Source organism: Nesoenas mayeri, assembly GCF_963082525.1.
Source record: "Nesoenas mayeri genome assembly, chromosome: 17".
Taxonomy (NCBI): Eukaryota; Metazoa; Chordata; class Aves; order Columbiformes; family Columbidae; genus Nesoenas; species Nesoenas mayeri.
This window is the reverse complement of record NC_137565.1, coordinates 8,197,211-8,225,045: the sequence shown is the minus strand read 5'-3', so window position 1 is coordinate 8,225,045 and position 27,835 is coordinate 8,197,211. Positions and strand designations below refer to the sequence as shown.

The 27,835-nt window shown below is 45.7% G+C and overlaps 2 protein-coding genes across 2 annotated transcripts; one reads left to right on the top strand and one right to left on the bottom strand.

Moving 5' to 3' along the window:
• Nucleotides 1-422: 422 nt before the first annotated feature.
• Nucleotides 423-13,993, bottom strand: YDJC (YdjC chitooligosaccharide deacetylase homolog; the record flags this gene model as incomplete). Its single annotated transcript, XM_080355199.1, has 5 exons — nucleotides 423-753; nucleotides 2,789-2,966; nucleotides 4,317-4,416; nucleotides 5,115-5,274; nucleotides 13,836-13,993. 5 exons carry the CDS (start codon nucleotides 13,991-13,993, stop codon nucleotides 423-425), a joined length of 927 nt encoding a protein of 308 aa, XP_080211325.1.
• Nucleotides 13,994-21,255: 7,262 nt separating this feature from the next.
• SDF2L1 (stromal cell derived factor 2 like 1) lies at nucleotides 21,256-23,785 on the top strand (the record flags this gene model as incomplete). Its single annotated transcript, XM_080355058.1, has 3 exons — nucleotides 21,256-21,424; nucleotides 22,300-22,496; nucleotides 23,196-23,785. The coding sequence occupies 3 exons, from the start codon at nucleotides 21,256-21,258 to the stop codon at nucleotides 23,472-23,474; spliced, it is 645 nt and encodes a 214-aa protein (XP_080211184.1). The 3' UTR covers nucleotides 23,475-23,785.
• Nucleotides 23,786-27,835: the final 4,050 nt, after the last annotated feature.

Below are 27,835 nucleotides of genomic sequence, written 5' to 3'. Positions count from 1 at the left end.
GGGCCCGTGGAGGCAGCGCAGGAACAGTTGGTGGTGAGCGCTCGCATGCAGCAGTTACTGAAACAGCAGATGGGTCAACAGTTGCTGTTCTTGCAAAGTCATTAAAAAAAATATAAGGGGGCAAGAAAAGCTTCTCTGGAAGGGCTGTGGCTGATGTTGCTTTCCTATGGTGGCTTAATGCCAAGAGCCAATGTAAATCGGAATAGCTGTAATTACTCTGGCAGAGGCTGCATGTGCAACAGGGCTGCACGGACCACTGGGCTAAACCCCCGCTCTGGCTGCTCTGAGCAGAGAGTGCCGCTCCAGCTCCTGTCAGCTGTACCAGCACGTATTACACTGGTACTTGTGTTCTGGCTTCTCTGGACGTGAGCAACTGCGTATCTTCAGAGTACAAATAAACCTATGTGTGTATAGTTATTTACTTAAAGATCTTTGAATGAACAAAGCTGAACGTTCCTGGTTTTGTAGTGGCTCTGCAGCTCTGGCTTCATTAATGTCTGTAGTTCGTGGAGGCGCTCCCAGGACTGTGAGAAATCGTCTGGTCCTTCCCCACAGCCACCGACGGGCGGGACGCTCGGGTACCCTGGATGCACCATCAGTTCAATGGTAACTGTCCTGCTCTCCGGTGGCGGGTGTGCGGGTGAGGGCGCCTTGGCTGTGAAATCCGCGATGGCAGCGTCGATGGCGCTCCAGATGTTACTGACAGACATGTTCTTGCCCATGGTACTCAAACCTATGTAAATGTCTGGCCACCTATAGCCGGAGGAGGGAACACTGATATTAATACTGATGAGTATTTAGAAAAGACTGTGTTATGTCCAGTGGATTAGGAATCAAAATGTGCCTACAACTTTAGGTAGGAGGGGATGTAAAACTTAACTATAAACAAAAATAAAACCAGAACCACAAGTCACTAATGCTTTTTCTCTCCTTATCAAAACCAGAACACTAATTAAAGCAGCAGTTCTTCAGTCTGACAGAAAGTCCCGACAAAGCCCCCATACCAATTTTATTACTATATTTACATATTCTGTGTCAAAGCACAAGGGTTGCTTGGCATCTGTGATCCTACAGGTGCATTTAGTTGGCAGAAAGGGAAGAGCACAGCCAAACTGAGAAATGCATCATTAGCAACATAACTTACTATTGCTAGGCCCATTAAAACCTGAATAATAAACTTTTCCACATAATAACCCTCGACTAAGTGGAAACAAACAAACAAAAATTCTATAAAATGGAAACCACTCTGCCACAAATCATTCTGCTGGAACGTATCAAAGAGTATCAAAAGAGGCTCTTTGAACATGATTCTTTCTTCAAGTCTGGCTACAAACCTCAGTTTGGTGTGTGCAGGCCCAGGAGGGCTCTGCAAGTGTCTGTGAGGGCAGAATGAGATGGGTTTTTGAAGAAACCAAGACTGGGGTCTTCACCTGCAGGACTAAGGAAGAGCTCAGCTGAACATTCAGCTCTTCTTGAGGAGAGTTTGCAGGACTTAGGAAAAAAGAAAACCACAAGTTAACTTTTTTTAAACTGTAACCTGACTTGCTAACGCCTTGTTGCTACGCAGGAAGGGCAGCCCTGTGCTCCGCAGTGTCATGAACTGACCTCCGGGCACTCAGTACTTCCTCACACAGATGCTGAAATTGAGTAGCAGAACTGGTTTCCCTGTGACTTCAGCTGTCCCCGCTCTTCTCATATTCCAGGGCTTCCTCATGTAACACGTTTCTTCTCTAAGAGTCGGTCCCTCTTCGCCTGCCCCGCAGAGAGGACGGTGACACAGGTACAAACGCGCAGGTCCCGGGGTGGTCCTGCTGGTTCCTCCCAGCGGCCGGAGCGATGGGAGGAGGGAACAGCGGCTGCTCGGAGGTAGATCCACAGCACCCCTGCCCCTCCGGCACTGTGGGGAGCCCTGGGGCATGTGGGCTTTCAGCTGAACCCCTGCACTGTCCCTGTCCCGAACCTGCCGCACAGAGGGTCACTCTGATGATGAACCACTCTGAGCTGTGTCCTTCTCTCACTCAAAAATGGGGGTACGGTCTGTGTGCTCCAGCAGGAAAGAGCACCACAGAATTCCAGCCTGCTGCTGCTAGCGTTGAGTTTAATCAATACAAAGAAAAAAAATCCAAGAAAAGAACTTTTACAGTAGACTGACAATGAAATTAAATCTGTCCCAAAGGACAGGTGACTGCAAGAGTCTCAGATGAAGTGTCTTTAATCCATAAAGCACTGTCTGAGCTTTTAAGAAAAGTGTGTTGCTGGGGGGAAGGGCTGAGCTTTTGGGGTTTGGCCCCCGAGATGCAGGACACCGACTAGTCTGTTTGCTTAGAGCAGTGATCTCTGCTGTGGCACTGCAAGCTCTCTGAGCTTCTCCTCTTAAAAACAAACACTTGTTTCTAATTAGTCTCTTTCCTGCCACCTAAAACCCTTTCTCCACTGCTCCTGGGAGATGAAGTGTTGTTTCTTGAAAACCTTCCCTAGATCATACTTTTAGAATTCCAGTGTTGATATAGCACTTCGGCCTCCCGCCTGGCTAATGCTGCTCCTCTAGAAAGGCTGAGAAACATACCCAGAAAAGAACAATCCCTTTCAGGTGAGAAGTGAGTCATCCCTGTTCAAACAAAACTTCTTAGTAGGACCCAGTGGCCCCGGCACTTTTGTACTCCTGAACCTTCTGTGAGCCCCAAAGTGGAAGGAGAAAGGTTGTGTTACATTCTAAAAGATGCTATCAGGAGCCAATAATAAGATCTTAAAGCTTTACTACAAAAAGGATGAGTAATGCCTGTCTTACCTTATTCCATGTCTTGTAAACACATCCACTGTATTAAAAGAATCTTCTTCTACTCCCAGATAAAAGTCCATCAGGGATGGAGGGATCCAGTCACAGTTATGAAGGCCTGGCTCTATAGGGACGCGTGTGTACTTAATCCCATATTCCTCTAACACCTCTGCAAATACGTGCCTGACCTCTGCAAGTGAAAACAGGAATCAGATAACCAGCTCATCATGTCTCCTGCAAGCTGTTAGCACAGAGATGTTTCTCCTTTCCATGTGTAAGAAAATGTAATCCCATTTGTCTTCTGCTGAAACTATTTTCAGATTTGTTGTGAGGGTAAATTGCTGTCCTGGTTTTGATAAAAACAAGACCAGTTTCTCTTCTAGTGAATTCTCCTTTCAGCTAAGTTCTTCTTAGTAACTGCATGGATACATGTTTTGGTAGACATAGCAATAGTATGCAAGGTCGCTGATAAGAACGCACGTCCCGTAAGCAAGGAGGGGCAAACTGAACAGGTGACTAAAACTGATCAACTAAGTATTCCATCCCATCCATGTCATAAGACCATATAAAAGTGGGCGATCACAAGGGTCTCATTCTTCTTCCTCGACTATGGCCGGCATCTGGGGAGGACCCTGTCTGCTGTCTCTGTGACCTGAGGCCTAGTGACAGACTCTGCATCCTTGAATCCAGTTCCGGCTTGCTGCAGAGTCCAACCCAGGACCTGCGGGTGCCTGCCCTGCAGCTGCTGGAGCAGCCTGAGCTGTGCCGGGGCACTCAAGATTGGTTTTGTATATTTTGTATTATTTTCTCTATTTCATTAGTAGCATTAGTAAAACATTTTAAACTTTTTCCAACTTGCAAGTCCTCTCTCTCTTTGCTCTCCTATTGCCTTTCCTTAGTGGGGAGGGGGTTAACAGAGAGCATCTCCCATGTTTTATTGTCACCCTGCATTAAACGGTGACAATTGCCAAGAGCAATGGCATCCAGAGGCAGCTCAGTGCTGGAGTGGGGAAATCTGGATCTATTTTTTCACTCACTCAGTTTCCTACCTCTGTACCACAATGACCTTATTTGCAAAACAGAGACAAAAGATACTTGCTCATATCTCCAAAGCACGCTGAGATGTGCAGACAGATTGATGTGGAAACACAGCTGACAGGATGGAGTTCTTGTGACTACCAGATTTGCAGACTTGAGCATTCCAGTTTAAACTGGCCAGCCTGCTGCTGGCCCTGGTCTGCCTCCTTTCATGTGGCTGGGAATGTGGAATTAGGATGCCTAGAGGAAAAGGTGTAACCTGGGCCATTTGTACCTTGTACTGCTGTGGGACGACCTAGGTCACTAAGCAGCCAATCTGGGCCTGGGCAGGACTGTGTCCCCAGGGCCCAGGTGGGAACATTCAAACTGCAATTGCAGAGCAAGTATCTTAGGGTGAGGTTTATTGCCCAAACAGGGAGCCCGTGGCAAGGGAAGTCCCCTCTGAGCTGACTCTGAGCTGCTGGCCTGCTTGGGGCTGGGAAGAAGAGGAGGCCTCTCTTACCTGGGAGGACGTGGACGTGCTGGTGTCCATCCATGTGAGGAGGTAGGTGACCTGTCAGCTCGTGGAACAGCTCCACCTGGGCCTTTAGCTCCTGCTTCACCTGCACAGCAGAGAGTCAGAGAGAGACCCGTCAGCAGGCTGAGAGCAGGGGAGCGCCCAGGGCTGCTGCAGGCCTTGCTGGGCAGCATGAAGTGCTGTGATGTATAAACAGACATGGGGTGCTGCTGGGTTGCCCAGAACCTCCCCTAGGCATGGGTCTCTTTCTGGTACTGGTGATGTGGATGGTGCTGATACTGGGATTTTCTAAAATACTTAGGATATTTGAATACTCATTTCCCTTTAAAATGAATGGGGAAATGGGTGCTCATATCCTATAGGCAGTTTTGGTCACCTAAACACATTCATCCTTGCTCATGGGGCAAAAACAGTCTTTTCTCTAGAGACCAAAAGCCTCTCACAAGGCAATGAAAAGCCTACTGCCTACTTAGCACTTCTCTGGCATTTTCCCTTTACTGATCTCTAGGTTCTTTCTAAATATCTGTTCCAATGCTGCTTCTTCCCCCTCTAATACATAGTTAACAGGACATTAGTGGATGCAAGCACTGAAGCAGGGAGGACTGAGTTCTCAAAGGCTGCAGAGCCTTTGGCAGAATTAGGCCCAGGACTCAAAACCAGCTCCAGCTGCCCAGGTCACAGCTGGGACCTGGGGAAGCTCTTCAGCTGTTCTGTGCTGAGACAAGTGCAGGCTGATCTCTATCAGGAGAGCAAGTTGCATATTTTTATGTGGCTTTCTCCTACCTCTGACATATTCAGGAGACCTTTTGATAGAGCTGTTCTGAATCCCATTTTCCCATGGAAGAATCCATCTTGGTTGAGCAGAGAAGAATTAGTCTTGAGCACCTCACATATAGGAGAGCCCTCGGAGAGGTTGGCATGCAGGCCTATTGGGATGTTGTATCTGTAACAAGAATGAAGTATCTGTTAAGCTTTGCACCTCTACCTCCCTTACTGTGATCCAAGCAGGATATTTCAGTGGAAGAGCTAGACTGATCTAAAAAGTGGTGCTCTACTCACTGTAGTACATCTTTGTATCTCTGTTCTTCTAGAAAGGAAAGCAGAACGACACTAACCAGAGCAGAATATCTCCAGGTAACAACCCATGCAGTCTGCCAAGGGCCAGTTCACGAGACTCTCAGGCTAAAAGCTGTAACTGCATTAAAATGTTATAGCTGCACTAAATGCTGTAACTGCACTAAATGCTGTAACTGCATGCTGCTGGTAACTGCCCTGCAGTCACTAGCAACTAACAGAAAAATCTGGGCCTTGCAAGCCGTTTCTAAATCACTTCATTAGCCCTTCCTAGGTATTCCCTTGAGTTGTTCACACTATTAAAGATGGTACATTTATGAGACATTTGAGTTTTACTTGACAACTTCTAAAGCTGCCCTTAAGTAGAATCCCGTCACATATAAACAGTGCCCCAGGCAGCTGTTATGGCAACAGCATAGGCTGCAAGTGTAAATACTGTCTGAGTTTAAGGGTTTTCTGGTCCAAGAGGCTGCAGCTGAAATTGCTGGCAGTAGCCAGGTTTCTATCTACTGCTGCAGATGATCACTGAGTGACAGGGCTAGGCTGCACAAAGCAGCATCGCTCTGGCCCACATGAAGGATTACGGCAGGGAGGCTGGCAGTGTAAGTGTAGAGCCTTGCTAAGGAATCACAAGGGTACAATTCATTAACTACTTGCACTCTGCAAGAAACTACGGAGCTAGTGTATCTGCAGAGCTCCTCTCAGCCACACGGCCTTGCACAGTGCTGGTGTTGATTCCCCTACAATAAAAACAGGACCTGTGAGTGCTCAGATTTGTGCAAAGTTTCGTTAGCACTTCTGGAAATCCTCTAGAATCAGTGGCCAAAATGATGCTTTGAAACTTTCTCCGAGACAACCCCTGGCCTCTGGCTGACCCATTAAGCAAATGACAGAACTGTAATGTTGAATCTCTGCCGCCCAGTCTGAGTCATGGTGCAGAGTTAACTTCAAGGCAACAAGTCTGTGATGCTATAAATCCTTCCTGGAACTTCTGCATGGAGCTGCTAAAACTGGGCATGGTTTGTCCCTGTTACAACCTTTGTACCACAAGGAGGAAAACAAAAACAATCTCCATTTAGGCTAAGTGTGTGAAAAACAGATTTTCCCCTTCTGTCCGCTGTGCTGAAGCTCACTAGTGAAGTGCCAAGTTCCTGGAGACAGAAGGACTGAGGATGGATTGGACCAAGTCAGAGTAATTTAGCTCCTTCAGGTCTTCAGGTTTTGGCCCTTTCAGGACTGAGAAGTCCTTTTTCCTGGCTCTTCCATGTCTTGTGCTCCAAGTGGATGGTGTAGTCTGTTGCTAGATACTGCTCTTTCTCAAAGGAGCATGTTATGAGTCGAGTTGTACAGACAGCACTGTGAAACAAAACGAGTCCATGTCTTTCCAGTCCACTGTGTGATTAGGGAGCGGGAATGTTTGCTTAACAGAGCACAACAGCTTGAGGAGAGAAAGGTCCTCTCTGGCTTTTCTGGTTTGGCAATTTCTCTGCAGCAGGGCCTGATTGTATAATAGATGATAAATGTTCCTCTGGTTTTCATACATGGGGCCTGAGCACATGACATGTGCACAAGAACTCCTTGCTAATACAAGAACAGAAAGATGCCACTGGGCGCGGGGGCCCTTCAGCAGGCAGGGTGGCAGGGCAGGAGGCAGCTACAGTGCACAAGGGGTGCTGAGGCAGGACGGCTTCCCCTCCGTTCTGTGACCTGCTGGGTACCCCGCGTGATCCCAAAGGCAGAGGGGGAGCCTGTGGCTTTGTTTGGTGTTTCTTTGTTCATTTGGTTTTAGATTTTGTTGGTTTGAAGAAGTCCACCCCAGATTCTTTATCATGTCTCTGGGAAACTCTGACAGCATCAGCTGATAGCATTATTTGTACCACAGCCACTGCTGTTCACAAGAAAAAGGATTCATGTGTTACCATGAATCAGCAGATGGAAGACTTTTTTTGTTGAGCACTCTCCTTCTCATGTGTTGTGGGAGGGCAAAAAATGAACAGCTGAGCCTCTCAGTGTTGTCTCCCAGGAGCATCGAATGAACTCCAATTGTGCAATGCCTCAAATGCTGCGAGGGAAGCTATTTTCAGGAAAAGACAAGCCTCTCTGACAGGTGTGGGACACCAAGGAGCCAAGCGCTGCACTGCGTAACATTGGAGCCGCTTCTCCGCCTGGGCTGAAACCAGCCCCAGAGCTGAGGAATGTGCAGAATGTGGAAGTGCAGAGAGAGCTGGCCTTGTTCTCACTGTAAGGGGAGACTCTGACTGTAACGTTAGAGCATGTTTCGGAGCTTTGGCTAACACCAGCTGAATATCTTAATAGTTTTCTCTTAGAGTTTGTCCTGACTCGTTTGACAGACTGTCCATGCTAAGGCGTCTAAAGAGGAACTGCTAGTGTTTAACGGCTCTGAGATACAGGGACCGAAACCAAAACTCAAAAGGCGGCACATGAGAAACTTGTTCAGAAATACTCATCTGTGGGAGATGCACAGAAGCAAGCATGCTGGGAGAGCTGAAAGGATATAGGAAGGAGGACAAGAGCGGGCACAGCAAGGTTCTGCTGCTAGCCAGCATTTTCCTGTACCTAAATATGTATGTTTCCTTTGGACTCAATGAGCCAGATGATGCTCCTATCCAGCACCAAATATTCTGCTGCTGGGTGTTCATTCCTAACAGTCCTGACACTTCAAGAGTATCTGAAGTGCAATGAGATGAAAACATGAGCAAATCTTAAAGCCTTATAGTAATTAGCTGGACTGTACTTTGGGATATGGGTTCAATCACTCTCTGTCCTGACCAGAGACTTGGGCTTCAAGACTGAACCAACAGGCTTTTTTCCCCACTAACTACTACACACACTCTAGCTCCCGCCTGCCTCACCACTGAAACATAGCTTCTGCAACCAAAGAACAATGCCAAGGCATGGTGTATTGTAAAGAAAAGAAAAGCAGGGAAAAAAGTCAAGTTATGGGAATATCCTGGGAGAGCCCCTTTTTTCAGAGGGCAGATGACTGTTTCTGCTACACAAACATACTGCAGGGTTGCCCACATCTTTTCAAAGGCTGTAAAGTATCTGCTGTTTTATTGGCTGAAATATGGAAGCGGAGACCAGCAGTTCAAGCAGCTTGTATAGCATGTGATGCCACAGCGAGAACAGAGCTCAGCTGTTGTGGGTTAGGCAAAGGATTGGATATGAGGCCAACATCCTTTATAGACGGGACAGGGTGAGCCCTGCCAGTCATTGCCAGTCAAGTCTAACTGCTAATTGTTCCACCTAAGATTAAAAGTAAAAGGATTGGCACTAAGCTTCAAGCAACAGTTTTGTTTCTGCAGTAAAAGCACCACAGCAACAGCATGTTGCTAACATGAAACGATACTGAGGAATCTGCTTGATCTCTCTAAAATCATTTTGGTGGATGTTTTAAGCAGCAATGGCTGTTCCACAATCTCCAGGGCCCATGTCTAGGTGTTTGCAAGTCTGTCCCACTGCCCCGGAGAATGCAGAGACACGAAGCAAGAATTGGTTCACTCCTGATAAAGCCAGAAGACAGTGTGTGCTCCTGTACCTTATGGAGCATTAGGGTGGGCTACCTGTGAGCTTGTTGAGAAGAGGTTCAGGCCAGTGGCTTCTGCAGCCACTAAGGTTAGTCCATTAGTGAGCTGTTTCACTGAGAAGAAGTTGGCTGTTAAAACCAGTCTGGCTCTGTGGTTCTTTGCTCAACAACCCCATAGATGTGTTGGGGGGGAAAGGGGAGGGAAAAAAAATATATACATATATATATATATATATATATATATACATATACACCTTTACAACAAGTGCTACAAGGACAACAAGGATTTCCGTCTGGAAAGATTTTTGAGTCATCAAGCCCAGCCTAGTTATAAAATACAGAGGAAATACAATCAACTAAACTGCTTCCTTTTCACGTAGCTTGTTTTGCCACACAAGTGCTCTGAACAAATGTCTCTAATGCCTCTGCTGAGGCAATGGGCTTTTGTGCAGTTGCAATCCCTGTTCATTCATATCCTTAGCAGTAAAGGGCCCCTGGAGACTGTTATTATACAGAATCACTCTCTACATACCCACCAGCTTTGCACATTTCTGAGCTGGGTGGATGAGTAACAGCACCCGGGGTCCCACCTGACCATGGCATGGACTCTATGCTGGGAGCAGTTGTAGTGGCTGTGGGAGTATTTGTGATTCCCTGAGCCCAGTCCCAATCGTCTTGCTGAAGGCTGCACGCTCTGGGGTAAGCAAGGCACTTACCCTTTTCCTTGATGGGTAAACAGATCCCACCTTCAGCATCCTGTTTATATCCTTATCTGAGGAAGTTACTGGTTCATAGGGTTTCTGTCTGAGTGTGGTGCAATTAAGCATCTCATGTAAATATCTGTATCTAGACATCCTGCTTCAGTAAACATCCAAGGTCTGAAGCCAGACAAAGCAAGGCTGTGCTTTGTGTGAAGAAGCACACCTCTTAGTTTCTCCATGTTGGCATTTGCATACTTTTTTTCCCCCACTTACACTCTTCAGAAAACTCTCAGATCTAACTGTCTGTCTTTCATCATCAAACAGCATCTTGTCTTGCTCCATTACTGCTAAGGACTTATTTCTGCTGGAAGAAACACTCCAAAGCCTCTGCAGTGTTAAGAACTGGTACTTTCACATAGCTTAGGCACGTGACTTTCTTTTTAATTATACTTTTGTATCAACTGAAGCTCCTGTGTCCATGACCTTACATCAGCAAAAAGTGCTGCTGCCAGAAGAGTTAATATGGTCTGGGATTCTTCAGATTGGACCTCACCCACAATCCAAACACAGTTCAGCAGTGGAACCGTCTGCCTTGTGATTCACAGTCAGATAAAAGAGTGATGAGAAAGCATGAGACACTTCTAGATTAGTCAGATGTTGACTGGGAGGGTCAGAATTAAGTCGCAATTTACACGCACATTTTGCAATTAGTGTTGATGGGAAAGGAAGTGAAAACATAGACAGCAATTAAATGTGGTTTTGTTAGAGTTTTCTGTTAAGTGTACCCAGATGTTGTGGGGGCTTCAGCTTTTGTGTAGCTGATATTCAGCATTTAAACCGAAAATAAACCCAGGAAGACTGAGCCTGTGTTCTAAAATATGTCACCCTTCATCCAGTATTTGGACATTATCATCTGGTCCTAATACTCAGTCACAACAGAGCTGGTTGATAAAAAGGAGGGAGGGAAAATATGGCAGCAACGTAAGGTCTCTCTATTTCTGCTATCTCCATATTGCTAGAGGAAATTAAAGGCACCTATTCACTTCAAGTAACAAAATAACCATTCCAGTCTCTGGGAAAGGCTCTGGAATAAGCACCAGGAAGATGGGCTGAGTTCAAGGTGGGGCTCAATAAGTAGAAAACTGAGGTTACATTTTATGGATAACCAGGAAGCTGCAGTCAGTCCATACCTCACAATGAGAAAAGTTTTGAGTTACTGAAAAATACAATGCAATGGAAGTCTGTTCTCACACCTGCTGTTCTGGTTCTGTACTGCTCCAGCAGCTGCTGTCAATAGGTTTGTTGTTTGGTGGTGAATCAGGCCCCTGCTGAAACTTTTCTTTTGCCTGCAGTGAGTGGTCCCTCCTTTTAGCCCAGTTGTGACAGTGAATGAGAAAAGCCCAGGATCCAGCGCCTAGATGTTAGGGAAAGTGTACTATTTACTGCTTGGTTCTGCTGGTTTGCAATTAGTTTGAGTCAGAGCTGGTACAAAGATCTGCTGACTATTATCACATTTCTGCCAAGGCTTCTGATCAAAACACAGCACAACAGATGGCATACCCAGAAGTCTAAAGAACTATTGTGAAAATGAAGGGAAGAATGAAATTCCAGAGGAACTGTGTTCCTTTCTGAAGGATTCAAAGTCCTAACATTGCAGAGCAGCATGAGGTACTTAAGGAGGACTATCCTGCACGAAAAGTCGTCTTGTTGCTAATTAGCTTTGCCTGTGTCCAATTAACTGAAGACCAGATGAGGAGAGAGAGCTCAAGACCTGCAGTGACAAGCAACCATGTCACAGACAGTTAATCAAGACACACCCAGATAATCTCCACAAGCCACAGAAACAGCCCAGCACTCTGACAATCCTGGCACCATGTGTGCAAAAGACCAAATTCCACAACATTGGAATGCACCACAGGAAAGAACAAGCTACTTTGCTTCTGGCTTCTCCTCTCAGCTGATAATAGATCCAGTCTCCCTGCTTATGCCACTGGTCAAGGCTAAAATGTCTGCTATCTAATTAAGCACATATGCATGTGTGTATATATATATTGTCTGTATCTAGAACTTGCTGTAGGGGAAGACAAACATGGGGAAAAAAAAACAGGGTAGACTTTCACCCCATAAAACACAAGATGTTGCAAAGCCTGAATATTCACAGTGGGGTGGGAGATGACACCAAGCCAGAAGGAAGCAGGAATAACAGTGGAATTACAGTCAAGTAACAGTAATACTTGCCCATTTTCACAAAAGATGAGGACTCAGTGACACTTCTGGTAAGTATGACCTATTAAACATCTGTATCTAAAAAAGGATGCATCAGCCTTTACAACAGAGGAACAAATATCTTGGGGGTGACACAGGAGTTCGTTTATATGCACAGATGCCAATTAAGTGCATGTGTATTAGCAGCACCTGAAGTGGGACTGGCATTAGAACACGACCAATCCCTTTCCCCAAACCTGTAAATGCTTCCCCCATGTGTGGGCAGGGCTGAATACAGCTGCAGAGAGTTACACAAATGGGGAACTGCAGAACCTGGGCTGTTGATCTTCTTTGGGAACAGATGTTCCCAAAGTCACCCTGCTTATATTCTCAGAAATAGATTTAAATCCATTTCATTCACATTTACAATTCAAAACTGCCCCCCAAAATGAAGCTGTCGCAGCAGGTTGCAGCTTCTGCTGTCACCTGCCCTCCACCCTGGCTTTTCACACCAGTACCAGCTGTTAGCACAAATGTCATGACCTGGATTCAAAGATGGTTTTTAAACCTCTGATTACATGGCCTACTTTCTGGCTATGGAAATGAGGCCAGGTGGATTCTATATTTAAAAGCCTGCTAAAGACCACAGCTAAAATAGCTGACAACATTACCACAGCATTGGGGCTTAAAAGGCTTCAGGGTGCCTTTGTGTCTGAGAGAAGTGATGGCTTTATCTCCATGTTTTACATATCATTTGTTTCATTTACTAACAGGAATTTAGGCATTCCAACAGTGTTGTGTCCTTCTGCCCCTCCCCTTATCATCCCAGAGGCAGCTCATCTCTCAGTGTTTGTGTAATCTCTAAACTTTTTAACAGGAGACCAGTTTGCCACTAACACCCCACCCTGGCTTTCCTGCACTGCCCAACATATAAAAAGCTACAAGCAATTTCCAAGTACCCCTAAAATCACAGCCAAATTAGGGAGAGATGCTCAAGGAGAACAAGGACAGTGCAAGTCTCAAGAAACTGTCCCCTGCAGCCTCTGTATTTGGAGTATAAGGTCTCAGTTCTTCTAGTACCATTACAGCTCCTTTCCTTTTCTGCTTTCCTGAATGGTTTCTCAACCCTGCTGCTCTCTTTTTCAGGACATACTCCTGCTTCCAAGTGCCTGCCCACACTGGAGCTGAAGCATTAGCTGGGTTTTACCTTCTAAATACAAGTAATGCTTCCTATTAAGGGATTTGCTGGGCTAGTCCATGAGAACGACACAGCATTTGATTTGCTTCAGAGCCAACTCTACCAGCAACCTCTGAAAAGTTCATGAAGGACCAAAGGTGGTAGGTATAAGGTATTGTCCCTCTTTTTCTGTATGCAGTTTTTACAAATGGATTTATCAAGCCTAGAATTAATAGAAACATTGATGTGCTTTTTCAAAAGGTTTGTGGGGTGGAAAAATCAAGTTTTCCACTGCCCAGATTTATAACTTAGCCCTCGCAGAATCGCACCTTTCCCTGATTCTGCAATGAACCTGGCTGACCCTGTGTTCAGCCTGGCTGAAATGCATCAAATTAAATGAGATTTAAAGACCTTTGCTTTTATGCTCTAATAGTTTTAGGTGTAGCAGCTTGGTCTGGGTATATAGCATGGACTTTTCTTCTAATGGTGTGTGTTTTAGAAGTGTGGGAAAAGAAAGTCCAACAAACACAAACTCTATTAGTCAGGTTGTGTAAGAGGCTTTCTGCCTCGAGTTAAAAAAGGTGTAGTGCAGTGGCTAATAGTAGAGAAAGAGCCATTATGGATATGGTTGGCAGGTCACTGGTTTTACTATCAAGAGTCTTAGTAAATATGTTTTCTTATATCAGCCTGGGCTATGATAGTGTTTATATTGGGGCTACAAAATACTAATTTTACAGGCTTGGCTTTCTGTGGATAGCCTGGGGAGGCTGCCCACAAAGGAGGTAAAGAAAGCAGCTTACCTCCTTGCCAGCTTGGCTGCATCTGCTGCAGCACTTCCGTTGACTAGAAGGGACACATTAGATACCGCACCAGCCAGGAAACAGTCCACGATGCCTTGGTTTCTCCGAGGACAATAGCCAAAGTCATCTCCAGTTACTATGAGCTTCACCTGAAGCATCCTTAGAGGTCATCCCTAGGGAAAAAAAAAAGAACGGAGAGAAAATCGGAACAGTCAGCAGTCTGCAGATCACAAACAGGAAAATACAGGCTCAATGGGGCCGAACCCAACCGTGATTCAGCCCCCGACTAACTCCTCCTGCGCCACCTCAGCCCGCCGCTGTCTCGCAGTTTGCCCAGCAGCCGGATTGGCGTGTGGCTGCCTGCCTGCTCCTGCAGTGAGAGCACCGCAACCTTCCTTTGTTTGCGGAGCAAAAGCCTGCCTGCACTTCCTATTGCTGTCGGTGAGGAGTGTGCAGAAAGGTCGGGGACTTCGTGGGCTGATTTAATCGACTCAGGTTGCGCCCGGGGTTCAAAATCCTTTCCCCGCTGCACGCCCGCGGTGCCCGCTGCAATGGCACCGGTGTAATGGCACCAGTGTGAAGCACCGGAGGAATCCCGCAGCCGTGCCGCCTCTCTGGGCCCGATCCCCGGCCCCATCCAGCGCGGCCGGATGGGGGTGCGGGCCGTACCGCGGCCCCGGGGAGAACCGGAAAGGAGCGGCCTCCGGTGGCGCAGCTCGGGCCCTGCCCTCCCGCTGCGGCAGGGACAGAGGGGGCCCCGCCAGCCCCACCCGGGGCGGTCCGTACCTCCGCTCCTGCCCGCTCCCGTGCCCGGGGCTGCCGCCAGGTGTGGGCGGCTCCGGCCGCCGCCGCTCGCGCAGCGATCCCGGTCGCCGCCGGCCCGGGGGGGATGCTGGCCCCGGCGGCGGAGCTCTGCCCTCGCCGCCCCGCCGCGCATCCCCCCTCTCCCCGGTGCTGCCGAGCAGCCCCAGCCGGCAGCTCACCCGCGGCGAGCGGCGGCGCCTCCGCAGTGCTGCGGGAACCGGGGCGGCCGCTCTGTCCCGCCGGCGGCCCCTGGCGGCCGCGGCTGGAAGCGCAGCCCGGCCCGTCCGGCTGCGGTCGGGCCGCCGGCAGGACCCGAGCGCCGGCGGGCGGTTCGCGGCCAGGGCGCTCCGGCGCGGAGCCCGGGAAGGGCCGCGGGGCGGGCGCTTTGCTGTACCGCCGGCTCGCCGCGTTCGCTGCTCTCAGCAGCGCAAGATGGAGCTTTTCTGCTCAAGCCCTGAGGTGAGACTTGCTCCTGTAGCTGCAGGTGGGATAAGCTCATTGGTTCCTGCAGTGCAAAATTAATCATCCCAACAACGTCATGAATATATAATTCCTCAATCCATTACCTCCGTAGCAGCCACTTGCTTGTTTTTCCCTCGCCTTGCTGGCAGTGTGAACCTGGTGTGCGTTCAGAGATGCAGTTCAGTGAACCCGGGTCAGGAAGTCTCCACAGCTCCTGATGCTGTGCTGGGAAAGGGCAGGGAGACCGGATGAGAGCTCCAGGAAGGGCAACCTCTAAGGTGCTCTTGTTCAGTGCTGGATGTAAGCCAGTTCTCCATCAGGCTATATGTACAATCCTGTTTGTCTTGGCATTGAACTGCTGCTTTTTCTTGCTGTAGAAAAGCTATTCTCAATCTACCAGAATGAAAGTGAAAGCACTGAGTAACTTAGAAATATTAAATGGGTGGTATTATCAGCCTGTGATTTTCACCTGTGGAAGGAGATGAAGTTCTATCAAAGTACAATGCACGTCTTCTTGGTCTGTAGTGTTATCCCCAAATACTCACCCACTCCTACTGTTGTAGGAGAAACAACAAACTGATGCTTGGGGCAGGGAGAGAACTTGCTAAATGATAATTCGAGCAATTCCTGTGGACATTTCCATCATTTCATAGTTGTATGTCTCTGTTACAGAAGAAGTTTTGATGCTCCATAAGGGTTTCCAGTGCCCTTTGCATTTCAGAGTGGATATTTGTGCAACTGCTACTTGCTTCCCCTTCTGGGGAGCCCCCAGGGCTCCACTTACTGATGAGGACTATTACTGTAACAGATGAAGACAGCACAACTCTGAAGTAATATCATGAAGGAAAAACAAGTACCTCCTGTCTTTGCCAATGCAAACTGGGGTTTTCTCTTCTTTCTAGTACTGTCACTGCTGCTTGCCTCTGCACAGGTGAGAAGCACTACATAAGAATCTTAGCCAAAGCTTGGCTTCTCAGCCTTCTTAACTGTAGTACACATTTAATGCTATTAACAGTAACATCCTTCTTAAATATTGAATGCAGTTCCTGGAGGCTTTTCTTTTCCAATTTCATTCCTGTTTATCCAGCTCTCCTTCCTGTGACTGGAAGCAAAATTTCCCCAGCACGCAAATCTTGCCACTGTGCCACATCCCACTCGGATCCCAGCACAATGTTTCCTCTGCAGGCTGCATACCCCAGCTGGCTGCCAAAATAGCCCTTGCAGCCAACCCCCCACACAGTCTGCTGGAAGGTCTCTCACAAATTCAACCTGGAGCTGAAAGGCAGGGCAGGCTTCCTCTGGCTGGTCTCTCCTCTTCAATTAACACACGAATGAGAATATTGGCCAGAGTGTCTGGTGGAGCTGCGTAAGCCAAGATGTGCTAAGCACAGGTTGCATCTTCCAGCTTAATTGAAATAAAACACAGCCCTACCATATCTTTGTCACATAAGTCAGCAGTAGTCCTCTCCATCCTCAAATGCTTCACTGGTATGGAGCTTAAATTTCTTTCCCTTAACTCTGAGTTATTCGGTGGCAGATTTAGAGGTTTCCTGTATTTCACAAAACCAGTTCCTCACAATTAATGCTTCCAACAAGCCATCTGTTGACACAAAAAAATTGTTGCAGTTCCCCAGGATAATCTATAGCCTAGGTGCAAAACTGCCTGGTCAGTCAGCCGGGGCAGGAGATGGAGAGCACTGTGGTGAGGCATAGTGCAGAAAGGAAAAGAAAATTAATGGGCTTTTGTAGAAGTTGAGGTAGATTACATGTAAGAGTGCTGTAGGAACATGTGTTCATCAGCTGTATTTTCAGCATCTGAGTTGAGTGAACCTGAATAGAAGTGAAGAAATGTAACTACGAGGAGAACTGGACTGCAGGTGCTCACCTTTTCTGAAATTCACAGATGTCATCAGCCCTGGGTGAGGCAGAAAGGCACTTCCTCAGTCTTTCAGGAAACTTCGGCGCTGTATGGAGCCGGGGTAGGGATGAGCACGCCGGGTGGGGGGGCAGACCCACGCCCGTGGGGGTACGAGACCCGCCGGTGGGTGCCCGCGCTGCCCAGGTGCGCTCCCCGCACTACAACTCCCAGCGTGCCGCGCGGCGGAGGCCGTTGCGCTTGCGCAGTATCCGCCCAGGCGGTTGGCGCGCGGCGGCGCGGGAAGGAGCAGCCGGGCACGTGGGCGCCATTTTGTGGGAGGGCGGAAGGGGAGTCCCGCACGGGTGCGGCGGTGACGAGGAGCCCGAAGGCGGGCAGCGTGTTCCCTTTTCCCCTCCCTGCTACGAGTTAAAGGATTACCCTGCACAACACATAAGGCCAGCTGGGTGCCGTACCTGTCACCTTCCTTCTTCTGGAATCATCTGAATTCACACCAGCACAAAATAGTGTCAACACCTGACAAGGTGCCCGGTGCTAGCGAGGTGGCTGAACATGGAAGGCAAAATTTGCCCTCATGACCTTGTTATTGACTTGACACTCGCAACAAATTATGGCATACTGTTGAAGTACCAAACTCAAATCCTCCCTGATGCAGCCAGCAGCCCTTTGGTCTTCAGTGAGATGATGTGTTGCTCATTGATAGTGAACTTTAATCCACCTTTTTCAGAGAGCTGTTTTCTCTCTGCTGCATTTCCTTCAGCATCCCTTCTACAAAAGAGCTAGTGTTACCGATGATAACATTGGGAACTCCTCAGCAATGTTACTACACATGTAAATTAATCTGGCAGATCACTTACAGCAGTTGCTGTCTCCCAGTATCACTGGGAGCACCTGGAATATCTGAGCTGATTGAATGGAAATGGATAACAGTCCTTTTGGAGCTCTGAAGGGAAATCCCATCTTCTTGAAGGACTAAGCATCAGTTGTGGTAGCTGAGAGATGCTGGCAGTATTACTGGACACAGATCACCAGGACTCTAGTTCCAGGATGTCCTCCCTTCCTCAAAAACTACAAACAGAAGACAGCAATAAAAATTTCATCAACTCTTCCCCCAGATGAAAAATTATTCAACTTAAGTATGTATATGTTTACACTTTTTAATTTCTGTCAGGTGTCTTCTGCTTATTTACTTACTCTGCTTATTCCTACTTTATATTTAAATCTACTGAATGCAAAAATCTGAATAGCTGATTTTGGGTCTGTAGTCCTTAACATGGGCTGAGTGATAAGACACTGTAATTCTATAAATTTTTGGCAAGTCATCTTTTTTTAGTCATTTTGATTTCTCCCTGGGTGACAGCATTTGATTGTTATTACTACTGTTTGCTATTTGTATTATGCTTAGGGGTCGCAGTTAGAAGAGCTCTGTTTAAGACATGACGAAGGATGCAAATGTTTGATCTGAAGTGAGGTTTATAACCACCAGTTCATCAATGTGGGGTGAAAGGAGGAGACAGAAAGAACCACAGCTTGTTTACAGGCCTGATTCTCTGCTGTTACTCCCTTGATTTCAGTGCAGTTCATCCCTGTTGATCAGTATATACCTTAGTTGTCAGGCACTGCTTTTGTCATGCAAAGCAAACAGCAAGCTTAGCGCATGTTTAGCAAAGGCCAAAATAACAAGATGGAAAATCCTCTTCTATAATGTATTGCTTTTGGTCAGCATATGCCCTCTGAAATGTTCTTGTGCCATAGATTTCCGATTCCTGTATGATAAAAGCATTTGGCACTGCCCAATCTACTAAACCTTGTTTTTCAGGGTGGGCCAGGTTATACCTACAGGCGCACCTGAGTGGAAATGGTAGGTGTTTTCAAAATCCTTGAAAATCGAGTGTGCACAAGGACCACAGGGTTCAGTGATTGAGGGCAGAAAGCATTCTAGTTACATTTTACATTTTCTCCTTTTACAGCACTGTTGAATTATTTTGTTTGTGTGCATAAACAAGAATCATAATGAGATTCCTATCAAAAAAGCTGATGTTTCTATTACCAATGTGCACTGTCACGTAATTTCTGAGACAATTTTACCTGTAGCTTACAGCAGTATACTAGAAACAATAGTGGGCCCTGTAGCAATGAGGTGGCTGTTAATTGCCATGGGTGTTTGGCATTGATGGGGTTCTTTGTTGGCAACCGTTCTAACCCAATTATATTTCTAAAGTAGGACTGAAAAGCATTGTAGGGAGCACCATGTAAATGGTACTAAATGCAACAAGACTGAGCGACCTCCCAGAAAGACAGACAGGTGCCAGCTAAAGCCCCATATGATTGATTTTCCACGGCTAAAATGGCAACCACAGACATCTGGTTTTGCCCCATTTATAACAACAGCAGCAAATGTGAACTGTTGTCTTTCTTAGAACAGCAAGGCTTCTTAGAATGACACAGAAATATGGCATTTGAATATCAAGGAGTGATCTTTTGCTTTTCTATGAGCAAATATTTACTCTTCCAGCACTAGAAAATGAGTTTTTAGTCCTCAGAAAAACACACTGAGTCTGCGTGTGTACATGAGTGTGCATGTGACTGAGTTTAGTACTCGGACTTGTTTTAAATGCAAGCCTGATGTTTAAGTCAGAGATTTTTCTTAGATGTAGGTATAGGTATATAAAATGGGCCAAAGCCAGCATAAAGAAAACGAACCATTCAGTTGAGTGATACCACATGGGTAGTAAAAAGCCTGGCAAATCCAGTACTGCTGACTGGTGAGAGAGTGGGCTGAGCATTTTACAATGTTTCTCCTACCCAGCAAGACTAACATGCTTTCTAAATCATCCTATAATAGAAAGTGCAAGTGCAGTGTTGCAGTTCTTTGCTGTTGCACAGGCAGAACACTACTGTTACAAACACATCCCAAGGCGTATGCCCTTCTGCCTGTTTCCTTGCTGCTGAGAAGTTCAAAACCTTTTGCTCTGTTAAATTACTTTGTATTCCTGGAAGTGTTACACCAGACTCACACCTGACTGACTGTGGTGTGGTATATGGGCCAACCCCATGAGCTAATGGACTGTGTCCTTTGTCCATGGTTGCTTCCTATTGATAAAGGATTTTTTTTGAGGGGGGAGATCTATTCAATCTGCAAAACTGTGCAATGAAGGACAGTATGTATGATAATTTATACAGCTTTTATACAGAATGGAGCTTAATATCTTTTTGTTAGAAGAACTGAAAAAAGAATGAGTCACAGAAGGCAAACTTCCAGATCCAAAAGCAACAATGTGATCACTACAGCTTAATGATACAGCAAGCATTGTTAGTCCTTCTTTGTACAGTATTTATGCCCCATCATCAGAAGCTCTAACGTAATCCAGAAATTCCTGAACCAGTGGTGTGTTACCATGCAAGACAGCTCACTACCATTTGCCTGTAAGTCCCCCAAATGAATACATATTTACACAACTGTAAGAGCCAGAACTACAGGGAGGGTGGGACCTAAATGTGTCACCTGCCAGCTCTGAGCTAGAAGTGGCCTGAATGCAACAGCACACGCTGATTGACCTATTTGTGCCAATTCTGGCTCCCCAAGGCTGTATCTAGACCACTACCTGACTTGTACCTGGGCTAGTAACCTTGGAGCTGGTTTATGTCTGACAGTGCACTCACTGTGAAGATATTTTTTTCCTCCCTGGCTCTGATTATAGTTGATCGACCAGTCCTACTTACAGCGTTTCCTCCCAAGGCCCTTAATAATCAGTCAGTGACGCGGCTGCTATTTTTCCTGTGGCATTAGACAAGAGGGCTATAGCAACCAACCTGGCCTGCGACATAAACCAGTTGTCTGCAAGAGCAAACTCGCAGTGAGAGAAGCAGAAGGATTCCTGTCAGTGCAGCCCCGGGGTGCTCAGAGCTACCGCCCGCCGAGCGCCCGGCAGTGGCGATGCGCCGGGCCGGGCTGCGGAGACACTGCGGGGTGCGCGAGCACAGCCCGCGGATCCGCCCGCGGCGTCGCTGAGGTAAACGCACCGCGATCCTCCTTCGCGGCCACGCCGCTTGCTCTGATTGGTCACTTTTTTCCCTCTGCCCAATGAGCTCCTCCTGCTGGAGGGCTCGTGGTGGTGAGGTCATTAAATTATGACCCAATGGATGAGCGAGGCCCAGCAGAGGGCGGGCGGGGATTGGCCGGCCGAGGCGCTGGCGCGGGATGATTGGCTGGGCCCACGGAGGGTGTGCGGAAGCGGCTTCCGCTGAGGGCGGCGGTGCCGGCCGGGTTGCGGCGCGATGCGGGACGGCTGCCGCCTGTTCCCGCTCCTGCTCCTGGCGCTGCTGCGCGGGCTGTGCCACGGCAGGGAGCCGGCGCCGGGCGCTGTTACCTGCGGCTCGGTGCTGAAGCTGCTCAACACCCGCCACAACGTGCGGCTCCACTCGCACGAGGTCAAGTACGGCTCCGGTGAGCAGAGCCGGGCCGGGGGCGCCGCGCTGAGAGGCCGGGGGCTGAGAAATGGCGGGCGGGGAGTTCTGAGCGGGGCTGAAGAATGGCGGGAGCTGGGAAGCGCTGAGGGGACAGGCAGTGAGAGAGGCGGGAAAATGGCGGGGGACAGGCTGTGAAGGGAGGCGGGGAAGGGGCTGTGGGGGGGAAGTAGCGGCGGGGGACAGGCGATGAGGGGAGCAGGGAGCTGGCGCGGTGGCAGAGAAACGGCGGGGGCGCGGCAACGGGAGGCGATGGGGAAGGAGGAGGTGCCCGGGGTTCTTGTCCCTGATGCGGAGGGACTAGCAGGCCAGGGATGGGGTCGTGGGGTACACTGGAGACCCGGCAGCTGGGCAGGCAGAGGAGGATGCTGATGCCTGGGGCACAGGAGGACATGGCAGCTGTGCCCTGCAGCTCCTGGAGCGGGGATGTGACAGGGATGATTTCCTCTCATCCCTGAGGTGACCCCTGCTCTGTATCTAGGGCCTTAGCAGCCCCTTCCCAACATCTATTCTGACAACAAGGGTGATGGTTTGTTTGGGGACACAAAGAACTTGGTAGTATTTCTGAGAAGGGTGGGATGGTGTGAATAGTATCTGTCATGGATCAGATTTTCTTCTCATGTGTTCACCGTGAACTTTGACGGTTTGCATTATATTAACATGTTTAACTTCTTGAATCTGAAAGGTTATTTGATACCTGCATTCCCATTGCAATAAGTAAGTGGACTGTGAGGCTTAAGCATCTTTTCAATATGAAGGCATGAGAACATTAAAGCAAATTTCTTTAGTTCTTTCAGAACTTTTTGAACTGGGGAAGTGGGTTAAGTCTCTTTCCATTTAATTCTATTCAAACAGGAAGCGGACAACAGTCAGTGACAGGAGTTGAAGCTTCAGACGATGCGAACAGTTACTGGCGGATTCGAGGGAGGAGTGATGGCAGCTGCCAGCGCGGGACACCAGTGAAATGTGGGCAAGCCATACGACTTACTCATGTTAACACAGGAAAAAATTTACATACTCATCACTTCCCATCACCACTCTCCAATAACCAGGTAAGTTGTTTTAAATCTTAAGCTTTTGTATAAATAGTGCATGCTATTCACGATAGTGTTTCAGTTCCTCATGTTTTTGAAGAATCAGGTTACCAGCCGCCAGAAACAGTGTGTCTATGCATATCCAGAGTTAAAGTATATGATTTTCTGCACTTTAGGATAATGTGTTTCAGTTCTTGACAGAGGTAAAATTTAATATGTACCAGTATTGGTGTTTCACAGTAGTTTTAACAAATCTGCTGCTGCTTTTTTCTTTTTTTAAATTCTGCACCATTGCTACTGGGAAGACTGTTCTGAAATGTTTAGATGGTCATACTACAAAAATAATGCCTAGAGTTACAAACTTTCTTGAGTGGCGAAAATCTGCATCAGCATTAGCGTTGTTTCTTTTGAATTTTTTCTTAGAAGGTTTGTTCTGATCTCTGTGCTCAAGTCCTCTTTCATTTCATTTGTAGTGTGTCTTGGGGTTTGTGGGCACTCTTTGCTCGGATTATGTGTTGGAGTTTGGCACTTTGTTCAGATTGTAGTGGTGGAAAGTTACTGCTTCTGGATTTGATAACTGTTGGCAAAGCAGTGCAACAATGCTTTTTCTTTCTTCTCCTCACCTTTAAACTCTGCTGACTTTGTGGCTGATATTTTTGTGTGTATTTGGAGGTGTTTGCTTACATTTTCACTTCAGGAAGTTTGTGTCTCTAACAGGAAGTAAGTGCCTTTGGTGATGATGGCGAAGGAGATGACCTCGATATATGGATTGTGCAATGCAGTGGGACTTACTGGGAGCGGGAGGACGCAGTGCGCTTCAAGCACGTGGGGACTGAGGTGTTCCTTTCAATAACCGGGGAACAGTATGGCCACCCCATTAGAGGCCAGCGGGAAGTTCATGGTATGCCTACTGCTAATCATCACAACTATTGGAAAGCAATGGAGGGAGTCTTCATCAAACCCGGTGTGGACCCTGCAAAACATGATGAGCTCTGAATTGACAGACGATCCAAAATGCTTCAGCTTACTCCAGTGTTCGGAGGTGCTAATCCTTGGTCTCTTATAAGTCCTGCCTTGTCTAAGTGACTGACTTTCTGTGTTACTGAAGGGCATTAGTTCATTCTAGGAATGCAGCACTTCTGTGGGGAATGGCGTCTGCCAGGTTCAGCCATTGAAATTTATTTAGCAAAATTCTTTTTGAATTTTCAAGCTTAATTGGTGAAACTAGTTGAAACATCTGTTAGGTTTTGTTGTCATTTGTTTTGCTTTTTTTTCTTGAATTTGAAGGAAATGAAAAACCTGGAGTAATAAATTTCTGTAGTTCCAAGTACAATAAAATAAAACTTTGTATTTTGAAATCTTTCTCCAGTTATAATTAAAAATTCAGAAGCTGATTTCTACTTCTTAGTGAGAGGATATTATTAATAAGGAATCGGAGTAAATCTAGATAGGGAAAAATAGTTTCTCAAATATGATGTCTTTTGAATGGCTTGAAGTCAGCTATACAGCCTTTTGAAAATTGCTTCCAGTGTCCTCTCTGAGTTTCATTATGTGCTGTGTTGGAAGAATTGAAAATATTTGGTGTGTTGAAATAAGAAGACAAAGTCTGAATTTATTCACTTTCTACAAGAAGTTCAGATTTTCTGGTAATGATGATACTGCTAATTGTCAAAAGGTAAGACTGCTCTGCTCTATGAACTGTTGCAGAAAGCTACTGTTTGTTTAATTAATATTAGAATTTTATAAAATTCCATGTGGTGTGAAAGAACAGTTGAATTTGACTTATGTTGTACTTGCGTGTCACTCTGCAAGATCAGTATGAAAATCCAGATGAGTAAATAGTGGGGCAAATACTCGTGGTGGTTTTTTGTATGAATCTAGAATAAGAGAAAAAAGAACCTTAGACAGTGGTTTGACAGAATGGTATGCTCTGGAGTGCTAGCAAGGAATCTTTATTGAACAAGTTATTAATTTCTGTGTTCCTCTCCTGCTGCAAAAAGAGGAAATAAACCTAATTCTCGAATGAATTTGTTACACAGTGTTGCTGAAAATACTGATAAAAATTCAAAGTATCATATATTTTCTATTTGCTTTAAACAGAAAAGCTCACAAAATGAGTGTGAAAGGTCAGAAAATTCAGATGTTCTTGTCTCCATGTGTAAATAGTTTACTGATTATGGTCTTAATTAGTCAATCAGTTAAAGAAGCAGGAAACTAATTTACTGCTTTTACAGCACCAGTCACGTGCTGTAGTACGAGAGAGGGGTGTCTTGAGAAGTTACAACAGGCAGTTGTAGCAAAGCTTTATAAATATACCTGCTGCTGTGTGCTTCCTACCCTGTGATGCCTTGTGCAGTTGTGTTGTACAGGCTGGTGTCAGGTTTTATTTAAGGGTTTACTACTAGTGAAGATCCTTCACACCAGTGGAACAAGGGACCTCTGTAACAGTTGTTTTGTGTACTTGATTTTTTTTCTTTGAAGAAAAAGGTAAGACTGTTTTTCTATTGATTTTAGTTGCCTGTGGTTATGTAAGGATTACAGACATTTTGGAGAGTAAGTAGACTAGCTTTTGCTGGTTTGTATTAGAAGTAAACTTCTGTGTGGTGAATGTTTCAGGTTCACTGATATTCCTGACTAATTGGTGTTGAAGTTGTAGCTATAAAGAGTAACTATTTAAAAACAAACCAAACCATCTGTATAAACAAGCTGACCTCTCCTTTATTAAAAAGGAGGGCTTTTTTTTGAAGTTGGTATACGAGTAAACACAAAAAGAGTGGTAGCAGTTGGCAGAAGGAATAAATAAATTTGGCGATGAGATCTCTGTCAACAAAAGCTAAATATTTTATGCCTAAACCATATGGGCTTAGTATTTGTGCACCTGTGGAATACTGAGTTGGGTAAGAAGGGGTAAAGCTGTGCGGCTTATCCCTGTCTGTGTGCCAGGTACTGTCCCCACTCAATGTTTATCTCGGCCTGGATGTTTCTGTCCCTAGCAAAGGGAGAGTCTTATCTATTATGCTTGAATGGGATGTCACTGGACCTTCCTCTTTCTTTTCTGGTTTTGAACCAAATTGGTTTGGTGAGGCTGAGAAAGAACTGACTTGTAGTTCTTATTGCTTATTTTCTAATATGATCTCAGGTTTTAAAATATTTGTACCTCCTGTTCCTAAAGAACCAAGCTTCCCCCCACACATATATCTGTCAATGCTTTATTTAGAGACATATTCAACAACATTCCTGTGGCCCGAGTGTCCTTCACTTTTCTGACCAAAGTGTAAAAGTCACTTGGCTTTAATATTTCACTTGTGCATGTGTCACAGTAGATTTTTTTTTTTTTTTATTTTCCCCAATTTTTATCACTATAAAAGTAGTACTGAAGGACTCCTTAAGGTCAGTTAAAGTACATCTTACTTTGGAAGGGTCTAATATAGTACTAAAATAACTATTGGTACTTATAGCATGCTAAATGCAGACTATGTGAGTCATAAGTTAATGTAGGAAGTGCAAAAGCTTATAGCTGTGAAAAATGATAGCTTGTGTGAATGTGCTTTCCTTTCTTTATAACTTCTAGACTTATGATACTTGCATTAGTATCTGTTTAATGATGTATTTTATGCTTTAAACTGAAGTACTGAGATTTCAGAGACTGATTCAGGTGATTTTATTTACTTTGCTTGCAAATCAACTTTTCAGTCCTCTCCCCACAGCTGAGGACTTGAGACTTGGAGAATCCCAGTTTTTATGTTGTTGTTTGTTTTCCATATGACTTATCTGCCTAACATGGGTAAAACATAAAATACTGAGAAATGTAGATCTGAAAGTTGGGAACACTGTTTTGCTTCTTTCTTTCCCTTTATTTCAAGGTGATAAACAAAATTTTGTAATACCTCTTGTCAAAGTCCTCTATACACTTCTAGGCTAAGTGAAAACTATTTATTTTGGTTTCTCATGCTAGTGGAAAATAATTATTTCAAATAACTGACAGGTGCTTTCCAACCTCTTGCTCAGTACTACCACAAGCACTCTTTGAAAAGGTGCACCAATATTATTACTCTTCCTTTAATAAACTATAAAGGCTTCTCAGTGGGAATAGTTACTAAAGACAATCTACTTACTTTAAACTCTTCGCTTCGAAAAAAACTGTCAAACACTGAGCTAGATATATGTGTGTATAAAATGCAATGTGAAATGACAAAGAGTTCCTTAGACATATTGATTCTGGGGGCAAGTGTGTATGTCTGCAAATACACCTGACTGTGTCATCAGCTGCCTTTCAGGAACCCCTGCGTTTGCAGTTGTCGTTAAGCTTTTTAAGGAAACAAACAAACAAGTTACCCTTAAACAGAAATACTCAGAGCTAATGAAGTGAAGATGGTTTGCTTCCTCAAGAAGGAATAAAATGTTCAGCCTTACCAACCTGGCCTTGCATTGGAACCACAAGGCAATTCAAACTTACCTTAGCTTATATAGCGTTTATTCTGTCTTAAAGTCACAAACTGCAATAAACTTTAGGGTTCTAAAGTTATTTTAAATATGTAGAGGAATAAATATTTTATACTTTCTCCTCTCCTCCCGCCAACATTCCAAGTATCTCAGTGCTCCCGTGTTTATGAAAACTTCAGTGGGTTTATACCTAATAACTTTTTACTCTGCAAAAGACTGAGCGGAAGGGTTACCTCCTTCTAATCTGTTTGCTTAATCAGCTTGCAACACTTTCAATTGATTGAGAGACAATCCTCAGTACTGTACTCAAAGGAATTGGTTGACCATCTCCCAATCAATTCCCAGTTCCCAGTACAGTACTGAATTACTTTGAGAGGGAATATAGTGAGCACCTTTAAAGTAGACTCCAGCAGTTACACAGTTCAGTGTAGTTTTTTTCTTTAAATTGCAGCAAATTAAACTGATTATAAAAGCTTTTTACTGGATTTGGTATTGTACTAATTCTGAATTAGCATAAAGTTCACAGTGGAATCCTCCTATGACAGCTCTGATGTTGATTCAAGCTGCTGTTTTATGAAGGGTACAATGTCTTCAATCCCTGGGGAAAATGGTGTCCTGCTTCATTACGGTTACAAGTGTTAGAAGCTGTGTGACATCTCCAGGGTACCAAACCCTCATGAAACACATTACTAATTAATCAGAATGTATGGATGCTATAAAGCTAGCTCATTAGTTTTTGTATGCTTAAAAAAAAAAAACCTATAAAAATAGTGTGGAGCTGCTGGCTTTGCATGGCTGGAGACTGTTGAGCTTGGACTCACATCTAAGGCTCTTTGCTTTATCTTCATGGTGGTCATATATTCATTCACCTAAGTTTTATTTTCTGAGAGTACTGATCAATAGGGGAGGTGTGT